Source organism: Pteropus alecto, unplaced genomic scaffold, assembly GCF_000325575.1.
Source record: "Pteropus alecto unplaced genomic scaffold, ASM32557v1 scaffold40, whole genome shotgun sequence".
In the NCBI taxonomy this organism is placed as follows: Eukaryota; Metazoa; Chordata; class Mammalia; order Chiroptera; family Pteropodidae; genus Pteropus; species Pteropus alecto.
The window spans coordinates 19,875,898-19,888,336 of NW_006431919.1; the positions used below are offsets into that span (position 1 = coordinate 19,875,898).

The 12,439-nt window shown below is 40.3% G+C and overlaps 1 protein-coding gene and 1 pseudogene across 1 annotated transcript in view; one reads left to right on the forward strand and one right to left on the reverse strand.

Annotated features, from left to right (window-relative positions):
- The first annotated feature begins 884 nt into the window (after positions 1–884).
- Positions 885–12,439, forward strand: part of CCZ1 (CCZ1 homolog, vacuolar protein trafficking and biogenesis associated) — a 16,189-nt gene continuing 4,634 nt past the window's right edge. The window contains exons 1-10 of the mRNA XM_025043102.1: positions 885–992; positions 1,086–1,179; positions 1,481–1,558; positions 1,950–1,997; positions 2,550–2,633; positions 3,740–3,915; positions 5,819–5,900; positions 7,813–7,874; positions 8,334–8,445; positions 11,813–11,846. Coding sequence (XP_024898870.1) covers positions 1,171–1,179; positions 1,481–1,558; positions 1,950–1,997; positions 2,550–2,633; positions 3,740–3,915; positions 5,819–5,900; positions 7,813–7,874; positions 8,334–8,445; positions 11,813–11,846 — 685 coding nt within the window. The 5' untranslated portion in view covers positions 885–992; positions 1,086–1,170. The remainder of the gene's footprint in view (positions 993–1,085; positions 1,180–1,480; positions 1,559–1,949; positions 1,998–2,549; positions 2,634–3,739; positions 3,916–5,818; positions 5,901–7,812; positions 7,875–8,333; positions 8,446–11,812; positions 11,847–12,439) is intronic.
- Positions 8,055–8,174, reverse strand: LOC112475303 (annotated as a pseudogene).

A 12,439-nucleotide genomic window follows, 5' to 3' on the forward strand; every position in this document is an offset into this window, starting at 1 on the left:
CAGGGTGCGCCTGGGAGGCGGCCCCGGCCGGCGCGGGGCAGCACCTGTCACTCTGCGCTCCTCCAGCATTGACCCAGGTTGCTCCAGGTGTGCGCCCGGGCCCCGGGGGTCCCGCGGGGGCCAGACGTAGGCAGCGTCTGTTTCAGGTCCCGGCTCCATGCTTGTGTGTTGAATGAAGGTTTGTCACGCTGATCACTCCACGCAGGTGGAGTCTGTTTTCACTTTGCAGCAATTCCGTGATTAAAATTGAGTGATTAAAATTGAGTTGATGTCTCTTACTGGAAGTTTCCAACTAGGAGAAGCGTGGAACAAGGACGGTGCACCGTAGCCCTAGAATAATGCAGGCGTGGAGGACCCTCGGAAAGTTTTTTTTCCGAGTTAATAAGTAAATAAATTGAAGGAGTTTTTTTTATTTTGTTTTGTTTTTTTGTTTTAGGTGGGGACAGTGACTTCCTCAAAGGATGTCCAGAGTTACGTTTTATTGGCAGCAAATCACAGTCCTTTAAAGGCTGTCAGTCTAAATATCGGTGAACCTGCTGGGTTTAATTTGGGAGGAGGTGTAAGTTTATGCACCTGCGCAGGCCACACGCTTATGTTTTGCAAGCGTTGGTGTATTTATTATAAATTAACGTGAGGAAAGGACTCCAAATATGGAATTTCAGAGGAACTATTTAGTGCTACTTTAGATGACGTGTGACTTAATTGTCTTTCAGGCTGGTGGGCGTTATTTACACAGTGAGAAGACAATTGTTTCGCTAGAAGTTTTTTATTTTGAGGTTTTGTTGTTTACCTTTAGTATGTATGACATGAGAGGTTGATGTTAAACTTAGCATTTGCAACAGCTAATGTGAAAAAGTGTTTATGTTAATGTGATTCTGTTTCTTCATATTTTAGGAGGAAAATAAAATTTTGTTTTATTATCCAAATGAAGTAGAGAAGAATGAAAAAATTAGAAATGTCGGATTATGTGAAGCTATTGTACAGTTTACAAGGTAATGTTTTTAAATGTACATTTGCAAAGCTCAGTGAATTCTTACACTTTATACTGGATAATTGTCCCCAACATATTCTTTTAATCTTTTTAGGACCTTTAGTCCATCAAAACCTGCAAAATCTTTACATACACAGAAGAATAGACAGTTCTTCAATGAACCAGAAGAAAATTTCTGGATGGTCATGGTATTTACACACATAGTACATCTTTTTTAATTTGTATAGGAAAGTTATGGGTGATCTTTACATTTAGGAATTTAGGAAAGTCCTCTGGCTGTTGCATCAAAGTAAAATTACAATAAAGTTGGTTGCAGCTTTCTAATCAAACTCCTATTTGGTGTATTTGTTCTTGGGGCTGTTTTAAGAAGTTGTGTTTCTGTGTTTGTGTTTTAAGAAGTTGCGACATGTATACATTTTTTAATTTAGGAGAAATGAAAAGCACATATAATTGATTCCTTATGTAATATCAGTTAATCAAATTTTGTAGGTGGTTCGGAATCCTATCATTGAAAAACAAAGTAAAGATGGAAAACCAGTTGTTGAATATCAAGAGGAGGAGTTGTTGGTAAGGTGTCGTTTTTTATTTCACATTTTTAGAAAACGTATTACTATGTTGGGTGACTTGGTCAAATTTAAGCCATGTCGCTTTTGCAGAAGTTTCTCAGGGTACACAATGAAGTTTTATGTCTGTTGTTTACATTAGCACAATCTTATAAAAATGTTTATACACCTTACCTCACTAATGCATTCTACTAATCATCTGTGTTTAAAAGCACTCCTAAAATCAGGCTCATTGGTTTATAATCAAATTTAAATACCTCTTTTTTCGGGACACAACTATTGTGGGACCAGGTTTATAAGCATACTGCTTCGCCAAGGGTCACTGTACCTCTGCTGTATAATCAAATTTTTTCCTTTGAATAGAATCTCATGCCATGTCTTTGTGTTGTTTGTAGGACAAGGTTTATAGCTCAGTGCTCCAGCAATGCTACAGCATGTACAAGGTAAGCATGACATTCTTTCTGATTTAAAGCTAACCAGTTACCCCTATTTACAGGAGTTGTTTAAAAATAGTTCTCAGTTCTTTAGATGACCGCAAGGTGACTGTCTGTTTTATGGGAGGAAATAATGGGTCCTTTGGAACAGTATTGAAGTTTATGTGTACACATATTCAGAGTTTGAGTCCTGCTCTATTCCTGGCCTTGTACTAGGAATGTATTCCCATTGGTGAACAAGACAGTCCATGTTCTTGAAGGAAATGCATACTGCAGATATTTACATGGTTTAAGAAGTCTGGTTATTTTATGTAAAGCTGAATTTAGGTATGAGTGAAGGTTAAAATCATGCCCAAAACAGGTGATTTCATAAAAATTATAACATCACTTAACAGTGTGTTAATTTTTTGTGACTTATAACTCATCCTTTCTCATAAAAATATCTTTTGTATATAAAAGACACTGGAGAAATTAAATAAGCCATAGTAATTAAAAGAACTTGTTAGACTGGGTAATTGAAGGGCATAGGAATTGACTTTTTAAAATCTTTTACACCATTAGCTTTTTAATGGTACATTTTTGAGAGCCATGGAAGATGGAGGTGTCAAGCTCCTAAAAGAAAGATTAGAGAAATTCTTCCATCGGGTAAGTATTTTGAATTTTATTTATAATTTTGGTAGTGTTCAAATAGCCCCTTAGAGAAGTATACAGACAAGTTTGTTTCTCACACGCAAAAAGCTCAGCTTGAAAATTGTGGCAAAACCAGACCAGTGTGGAAACTCATCAGACTCGTGCCCTTGAACCTTTCTGACCTTTTGTGCAGGATCATTGCACCTTGCCATTTGTGCACAGCTACTTAAAGTGTCTTGAAACATCTTTTTGCTTCATCCTTATTCCGCCTGCATCTATCAGAGTGGGCTTCCTCAAAAGTGAACTTACTGTGTGGTAGATTGGTTCACTAGCAAAATTAAACTCTTCAGCTGAGTCGCACGTTCTTGTGTATTGATTCTGTTCACTAAACAGGCATAGTCTGTTGACTGAAGATAAAAGTATTTGGCTATGACACAGACTTTATATCACATTAGGGGTTATTAGTGTGATTTTACCCAAGTGATAAATGAATGTCCCTAAATAGTTGCCATTCTTTTTCTCTGTAAATTGATTTTGCATATCTCATCCAACCTCTGGTCAAATCCGGTTTATTTTCTCCCTGAATGACCTTTGATATCTATTTTTAAATTATTTTGGTTTTGTGAATTACTTTTCTTATTTGTTCACTTTAGTGAACATCATTATTCACTCTCATAATATCTCCTGATTCCTGTTTTTGTCTTTTTCATTCTCTTACACATCAGTGGGTACAACTGACCGCATGTCCTTCTAACATGATTTTAGTGTAAGATGACACTGTCTGTCCGTGATATCGCTGTATGGGTCCCTAATGAGGTTAACCTAATTTGAGCCCTAATATAAGGAATTAAATACTTTAAAGAGGTAAAACACTCTACTGAATAAACATTAACTAGCTGCGTTTGAACTTTATATTTTGAAATTGAATCGAAACTTGATATTGATTTGGAACTTTGTATTTTCAAATCCAGTTATCTATGGCTCACCTACCTGTTGGTCTTGTCGGTATGCTGTTTGCTAGTATATAATTGTACATAAGTTAAGACTAATTAATTTCAGTTGTCAAAGAGTACTATTAAGAAAAAGATTCAAATAAATGTTATGCCTTATTTTTCCTATAGTATTTGCAAACGTTGCACTTGCAGTCATGCGATCTACTTGACATTTTTGGTGGAATCAGCTTCTTCCCATTGGATAAAATGACTTATTTGAAAATCCAGTCCTTTATTAATAGAATGGAGGAAAGCCTGAGTATAGTCAAATACACTGCCTTTCTCTATAACGACCAACTAATCTGGTAGGTACACCCTAAGGCTTGGCATGTAAAAGAAGAAAATCTTTTGGGATTATAAAAATAGTAGTGACTGGATGGATAGCAGGTTGTCAAACTGAAACTAATAGCAAGGGGCAAAGCAGGAAACATCTTTATAGATATTGTCAAAATAAAGCGGTGATTATTTAAACCGAAACTAGGGTGATTCTGTTTCAAATTACCAAGCAGAGGAGTTTAAAACTGGCTCAGTGAAAGGTGAAGAAGATGTTTTATCAAGTTAGGTTTTGGAATCCTATTTTTATTTTGGTGTTTTTCCAAAAACATCTTCAAAGAAATGGTATAGTAAATGTGGAAAGCACAGTGCACGTAGTAAGTCGTTAAGTGTTGTCTGCCGTTTCCTGTCATAGGGTATTTTCTACTCAGCGTCCAATAAGAATGAAATTGCCAGCCACATGTGTTAACTTTCAAATTTCTAGTAGCCACAATAGAATAAAAAAACTGGCGAAATTAATTATAATATATATTTTGGTCTGGTATTTCTAAAATATTTCAACATGTAATAACATAATTATTAACGAGCTAGTCTTTTTGTGCTGAATCTTAAAAATCCAGCATGTACGTTACAGTCATTTTGACCAGCCACATCTCGAGAGCTCGGTAGCCAGACGTGCCCAGTATCTGCTGCGATTGGAAACACAGCTCCAGGAGTTATTGCCCAGCTCGTAATTCTTTCTGTACTGTCTTCTCGTTCAACAGCCCCTCCTCACTGGCACTTATTTATATCTTGAAAGGAAAATAACATCCAGGACTTGTTTTTCTCTTTTCCCCCCTTATCTCATTTATTTCTGCCACAGAAAAAGTGGGTGACCTTTCTATGTGTTTGATGTGGAAATTCCATCTGCCTCGTTGGCCGCGAGATCATTTCAGAGTCGGTGTTGTCACAGGACAAGCACTAAATGTTCCCAAGCGCTTCTTCTATTTTGGCCTTAACTTTGGACCCGGAACCTCTCTCTCTGCCAGGCAGGAAACAAAACAAAACTGCTAAGAGCGTGGAGCTTCCTTCTAATTTTAGTGGTGGACGAGACGTTATGAAAATCAAACCTCGAAATAGGAGACGCGGTAGGGGAAGAGAAGGAGGTCAGAGAAAGCCAGGAAGCCCTGGGGGGCGGGCACACCTGTGCGCCAGGGCAGACCCGACCTTGCTAACCTGTCATTTTCCCGGGAAAGGGCGAGAGAGCCTCCGGAATGGGGTGCGAGGCTCCATTTATGTAGTGAGATTTCCTCGTGATTTTTTTCAATTTCCTTGAACAGAAAACCCCCAAATGCAGACTCATTGTCAATGTTCCCACCTAAATAAACGACTTCAAAGAGTCCGATGCCTCCTGGTCTCAGGAGTTTTTCAACGTGCTGCTCGTTCCTGCCTCATTTCAGATCAGATGATTTGCCTGAACTTGGCTTCTTTTCTTTCTTTTCGCCTACATGGACATCAGTGTTAAAATCCACATTCACTTCTAAGAGAAGGACCAATTTCCGGTCCACAGCATCCCAGTATTTTCTGGGATGTCACATGAAAGAAGATGGCATTACTGTGTAACCCGGAAAGCGAAGAGAAACCTTCGGCCAGAAGTGGAGCGTGTGGTCATTCATCTCCCTGAAGAATCCTGCGTGGAATTCAACCAGAGAGTCAAGTTGCAACTCTTTATTTTAAATGGCATATACAATATAAGACTACATAGTAGCAGCCTTTAGCAGGTCAGGATAAAGTTCTAGTGCTGGGACTTAAGTGTGGTTCATTCCTTCTTGAAGTTCCCAGTCCAGGAAAGGGCCTCTTGATATCATGTGAAAGACGAAAGATGCACTTTGTCATAGAGTCATGGAAAGACAGAAGACTGCTTCCGGAGTTAACAATACCTTTCTGTTGTTTCAGGAGTGGATTAGAACAAGACGACATGAGAATTTTATACAAATACCTCACCACATCTCTCTTTCCGAGGCATATTGAACCCGAGGTACGATTGGGTGCTAATAGCTCTTTCTTTGGATAGACAGGCAGACTCTGTGTGTGTGTGTGTATATGCATGTGCATATGTGTATGTTTACATACACAGGTTTGGAGGGCTGGGGAAGAGGGCGCAGTAATGTGGTTATGGGTGGGACAGTTCTGATCTATATTTTATATTACTAGTGTGATATTTAGTATATTTAGTATGTGTATGTTTACAGACACATTTTTGGAGGGCTGGGGAGGAGGGCGCAGTAATGTGGTTATGGGTGGGACCGTTCTGATCTATGTTTTATATTACTAGTGTGATATTTAGTATATTTAGTTGTGTATAACTTAGCACAGAAAACCATATATGTCAGCTGTTCATTTTATTGTGTTCAAATGCGATAGCAAAAGTACGTTTGAAAGAGGAGCATTTCATTGAGTAGAGGGAAAAAAACTGGATTTTAGGTACAGTTCTGGGAGCTCTGAAAATGCCAGGGATCTTCGCCAAAACAATGGTTAATCCTATTGTCTTTTCATCGTGAACGTGTCATCTAACTTTGAATTGATGTCATATTGCCTGCGTGCCTTTTCCACTCTGGCGCTTAATTTCTCGATTTTCTGCAGAGAAAATATTATATTATAAATTATACCACAGCGTGCTCCCCAGAGTATCCCTTCGTAGCTTTAATTAGCTGGAAGCGGAAAGTATTCATAGCCCATAAAGTCATCACCTTAGCCCAGGTGCACACGTGTGCTCCTCTCTGTGTCTCTCCCTCCCTTATTTTAAAGCCATGACTTAAAACAAGGAAAATATCTTTGATAAGAAATAGAAAACAAGGTTTTGAGAAGCACCTGGCCTTCCCCTCAGTTTCTTTCTGCTGGTTCGAATACAGTGGCTCATGTTTGTGGAGTACGTGCCATACGCCAGGCACTGTACTAAGTGCCTGGCAAATGCGCATCTCCTGACAGCCATTCTAAAAGCTGGGTACCTCATCTCCATCTTACAGATAGGATACCCAAGCTTAAGGAGCTTAAGTGACTTACCTAGGGTCACCTAGCTAGTAAGTAGCAGAGCCGGGACTTGCTCTTCAGGAGGCTTTTCCGTGTGTGACGGTGCTGTTGCAACAGCAGATAACGGTGCTTTCTATTATGCCTGAGGAGCGGGCTGATAAAACAGGAAGCGGCGCTGTCCAACAGGGCGGTGTGAACGCGGACGCGTGAGGTCTTCTCAGTAGAAACTGCATGTGAGAGATGTCTGTGCACTTTTACTATTATTGGATGGACTATGTTTTTCAATCCTTCATTTGCCGTCACATGCTAAATTTTATGTAGATTAAACATCGATTGAAATTTTTTAGAAGAATAACAAGTTTTAGCTAACATAACTATTGGGTTTGGATTTTTTTTTTTCTTTGCATGTTGAAATACCATATCTTCAGCAAAAGAAACTAGGAGTATGCTACAAACATAAATCTGCGCAGAGCCACAATGGCATGACTAAAGGCTTTGACATCAGACAGGCTTGGGTCTGGTGCCCAGCCCTGCTGCCTAGGAGCTGTGTGCGTTGGTGAACTTCTCTGAACCGCCATTTCCACAGCTAGAAAATAGGAAGAGAGTATTCCCTGTAGGGGTGGTAAGAGGCGAAGTCGAGTAATTTATGTCATCGCCTATTAACAGCATAGGGGATTTCAGTTATTGCCATAAATAGTACTCCATCAGTATATGGAATTTAGGGTTATAATAGTTCTGGTTGAAATCGGTGAGTTTTCATGTACTTCTGGAAGCCGCCTCCCTTTATTTCATGGAGAGGAATATGGGGAATTGATGAGAAAAATGTCATGGGGCCAACTAGTAGATAGGGATGCTGTATCTGAAGGCTTTGAAAGTAGAGAGTCTGATAAGTCATTTCTCAACATTAAATTTGTTTACAGCTGGCAGGAAGGGATTCTCCTATAAGGGCAGAAATGCCAGGAAATCTTCAGCACTATGGAAGGTAGGACTTCTGTTCTCCCATGTACTGTGTTGGATTTTATTATCTTTTTTGGTAAAGATAAAATCACGAACACCGAATTAACCCTTGTGCTGTTTTATTGACAATAATCAGCAAAGGAAATTCTGTTCTTTCCAATGAATTAAAACTATTACTTTTTCTTTCTTTCTTTTTTTTTTTTAACACCTACAGCACCTGATCTTCCTAAGGGGGTCTCCCATCCAAGTACTAACCATGCCCGAACCTGCTTAGCTTCCGAGATCAGATATGATCGGGCAAATTCAGGGTGGGATGGCCATAGACAAAGCTATTTACTTTTTCATAGTCTGATTCGGTGTTTTCTGAGTAGTGGCTAGCTTCCCTCCAAAATGGCCGTATATTAAGTAGACATGTACTGCATTTATATATTCCTATTTATAATTTACCTAATTGAGTTGAGTCATCTCTGTGCTTACTTTTCAGATTTCTGACTGGACCCTTGAACCTTAATGATCCAGAAGCAAAATGCAGATTCCCCAAAATCTTTGTAAATACAGATGACACTTATGAGGCACTCCATTTAATTGTTTATAAGGTAACTGCTATTTTTACAGATCAATATTAAAGTAAGCCTGTCTTGCACATGTACGCAAACAGGAGTGCAAACACCTGAAACGTTTCTCAGAACAGATGCTGGAAGTTATCATTGTAGAACTCAAAATGGGTGTCTTAGGGGATAGTTGTCTCAGCTCCTGTTAAATCGTTTGGTCATTTGTGAGCAAGTAGGTGTCTAAAGCCGTGCCATCCTGCGCGCTCGCCAAGCCAAGGCCACCAAGGCTCAGGTTGTCCCTTGGGTGCCCTCTGGTGTAGCCCGCCCACACTTCAGTGAATACTGCCTTCGCTCTGATTTTAAAACCGTGGACTTGCTCATTCATGAGGACAGTCTTGGTGTCTATCAGGATGTCATCTTCCAAGGATATGTATTTATGTTAGGTTGGGTTTTTTTTTTTTCAGGCAGGTTTTAGTTCAAAAAAGGAGGCTGAGCGTAGATGTGTGTCTTCTGTCCCTCCCGAGAGTACAGTTTCCAAAACTTTTCACCCCAAATTCTGTACCCATTTAGCAATAACCCCTCAGCTCCTTACCCCTGAAGACGTAATTTTTGACATAAGAAATTCATTAGAGGGATTAAAGATAAGTTGCCCAGCCTTAGAACTTAAGACGAAACGACAAGAGACAAAACTGTGAGAGAGAGGAAAGAGAGAGGGGGTCGGTTCTGGGATTTCGACATCGGGTTAATAGCAGGTGGAAGAGGGAAGAGTCCATTTTTGTATCGAGCCCAAATCACCCTCTTCTGAATGGCGATGGCTTTGAACTGTTAATGAAGGGGATGCAAGCCTGGATTTCCATTTTCAAAGTCGGCCAACAGATGTAATTTTGGATGCGTCGATGGCATCGTGGTTATGTTAAAGAGATAGTTTTTAAACAGCTTTATTGAGATATAATTCAATTGAATGGTTTCTAGCTGCAGAGTTCAGGAGTCCCCAAGACTGCCCTCACTCCTGACACCAACTGCTGGTTTGGGGGTCCTCAAGACCACCCTCAGGTTCAGTAGTTCACAGGAAGGACTCAGCAGCCACTATGCTCACATTTACAGTTTATTACAGTGAAAACGTACAGACTAAAGTCAGCCCAGGGAAGAGGTAGAAGGGACAGTCGCCAGGTGCCAGCAGTTGCCAGGTGCCAGCTTCCAGGTGTTCTCTCCCGGCGAAGCCATGCAGAGTACTGTCACCCAGGGAAGCTCACCCGAGCCTTGGCGTCCACAGTTTTATTGGGTTGGTCACGTAGACACAACTGACCACCCCAGTCGCTGACCTTGGTCTTTGGCCCTTAGTAGGTCCAGCTGATCCCGCACAGGCTCAGGGCCACAAGGGACAGTGGCTTTCTTTTCTTTCGAAGTCTCTGGTTTGGGCGTCAGGGTAATACCTGCCTCAGTATAAGGAACATCTCCGCCTGTTTTTTTAGAAATCTTTGCGAAGGGCCGATGTTAATTCTTTAAATATTTGGTCACAGCGAAGCCATCTACATCTGGGCTTTTCTTTGTTGGAAATTTTTAAATTATAAATTAGTCTCTTGTTTCAGATTTTTTCTGATTTTCTGTTTCTTCTTGGGTCGTTTTCAGTAGTTTGTATCTTTCTAGGAATTTGTCCATTTCGCTTAAGTTATTCAGTTGGTCGGTATATAGTTTTTCATGGTATTGTACCGTCAAGTCTTTTTTCTCCCTGTAAAGCCAGCAGCGACAGCTCTTCTTTCGTTCCTCATTTTAGTAATTCGAGTCTTCTTTCTTTTTTGCTTGGTCTAGAGGTTTAGCTAAAGTTTTTTCAGTTTTGTTAATCTTTTCCGAAAACTAAGTTTTGGTTTCTTTTTTTCAATGTTTCTATTCTCTATTTCATTTATTTCAGCTCTCATCTATGTCATATTCCTCCTTGTGCTCACTTGAGGGTTAATTTGCTCTTATCTTTTCCAAAGTCTTAAGATGGAAGGTTAGGTTATAGATTCGAGATCTTCTTCTTAATATATGTGTTTACAGCTAGAAAGCTACAGATACTGTAGTAGATTTTCTTGAATGAACATCCCTCCATTTGCTGTCCTCCCTTAGGACAATTTCTCTCGGAAAATTTAAATGTTTTTTATAATTTTCTCCAGCCTCTGCTCAGATCCACCAGAGAATGCCTCAGGTTGCAGGGCCAGTGGTCCCAGATACCCTGGTATTTCAGGAGAGGCTGAAAATTGGACATTCGGTAGAAAACTAATTGGCATCTAAGTCAAAATTACACACAAAGAAACATTTTGGGTGGGACTGGCCTGTAAGCCACCAATTTTGCGACCTGTTTATAGGCAAATAATAATTCTGATTTAGTTGCAAAATAATGTAGATGTCATCAACTGTGACCATGTCAGAATAGTCGTGGCTGATAGAGGCCGAGAGGTGGAAGTGGGGAGAGGTGAGGGGACAAGTGCCAACTAAATGTCCTCTTTTAAAAAGTTAGCGACCCAGCAAATCGTACCTGTAACTGGTGGCATGAGAAACGAGCCATTTGGGGCTTGTAAGGTGACCAGCGAAGGAACTAGAGTGGCCGTAAACCACAGCGAGGAGGAGTAAGGCAGATGACGTGTCACGTCCATCCTGACGGAACTAGGGAGTCAGTATGCTGCCTGCAGGTAGCAGTGGTATAGCTCTGTGACCTAAAATGATGAAAAGTAGTCGCCTGTGGGACCGGGCCCCAGAGAAGGAAGTCTTTTGCTTTTCTTTTTTATTATAAATCAATATGTTCTATCTGACATGTTTTTAACACTGTACATTGCTTTGATAAACTTAACCATTTTGAGTTGTTTATGATCTTCGTTGATGTAAGTTGCTGGTCCTTGCTAATGTCATAATTGCAATAATGGTTATAATAAAAAGTGAAACAAGGTGACATTAATTTGCTGTGGTTTTTAATTGCGTTAATGGAAATTTCAAACGTACACAAAAACAGACTCGAATAATGAATCCCCAGGTACCCATCACACAGCTTAATTAATTAACAAGATGGTAATCTTTCATCTGTCTTCTCTACATGTTTTTTTTTTTTTTGCCAGAGCATTTTAAATCATCTTGTCATTTCAGTCGTAAATACTTCCATTTGCATCTCTAAGAAGAACATCTGTTTTCACATAGCCATCACGCTTATCACGTCTGATGAAGTAAACCATTCTTCCTTAATATCATCTCATATCCAGTCCACAGTTCTCCAATTAGCTAAGAAGTATCTGTAGGTCGATTTGTTCAAATCAAGTGTCAGACAAGGTCTCTGCATCTGGCGATTAAGTCATCTCAAGGGTCAGACAAGGTCACTGCATCTGGTGATTAAGTCATCTTTTTTGTACCATTTTGTAATCTCTGGTTCGTTTTCCCCTCCCAGGCCATGAGCGCAGCCGTGTGCTTTATGATCGACGGTAGGTACACCCTGTATCTGACCCCGCCCAGATAAGCCTGTCCTCTTTACAGTTCGCTGCGATATATTCCTAAGTGGTGAATATGTTGTCTTCGGCAACATAGCACCTGTATCAGGTGCTGCGCCCCATTAGGGCCTCTGTCGTGTGATGAATATGTTGTCTTCGGCAACATAGCACCTGTTATCAGGTGCTGCGCCCCATTAGGGCCTCTGTCGTCTTAACTAGCTCTTTCTAGTATTTTTCAAGCCCTAGTTGTCCCACTTGTCGGCAGCAGGATCAGGGCACCTTTCTGTGCCTCCCTGACCGTGGGGTGATGACAGTGGTACCCATTTTACAGGGAGCTTTGAGGATTAAATGAGGTAATGATTGTGAAGTGCCAAGCAACACCTGGCCCACGACTGCTGTGTAATGTTCGTTAAAGACATGTTTGACCTTAGGTCTACTCAGGGTGGGCAAGCAATTTACCACCCAAAGGCCACGTTTAACTCAACATTCACAATGAAATAGGTCTTTGATTTTTTTTTTTCCATCTTAAATATAACTAACTTTGATTCTTCTGTTTCTCTTCTATTTGGGGGTGGGGGGTTAGGTAG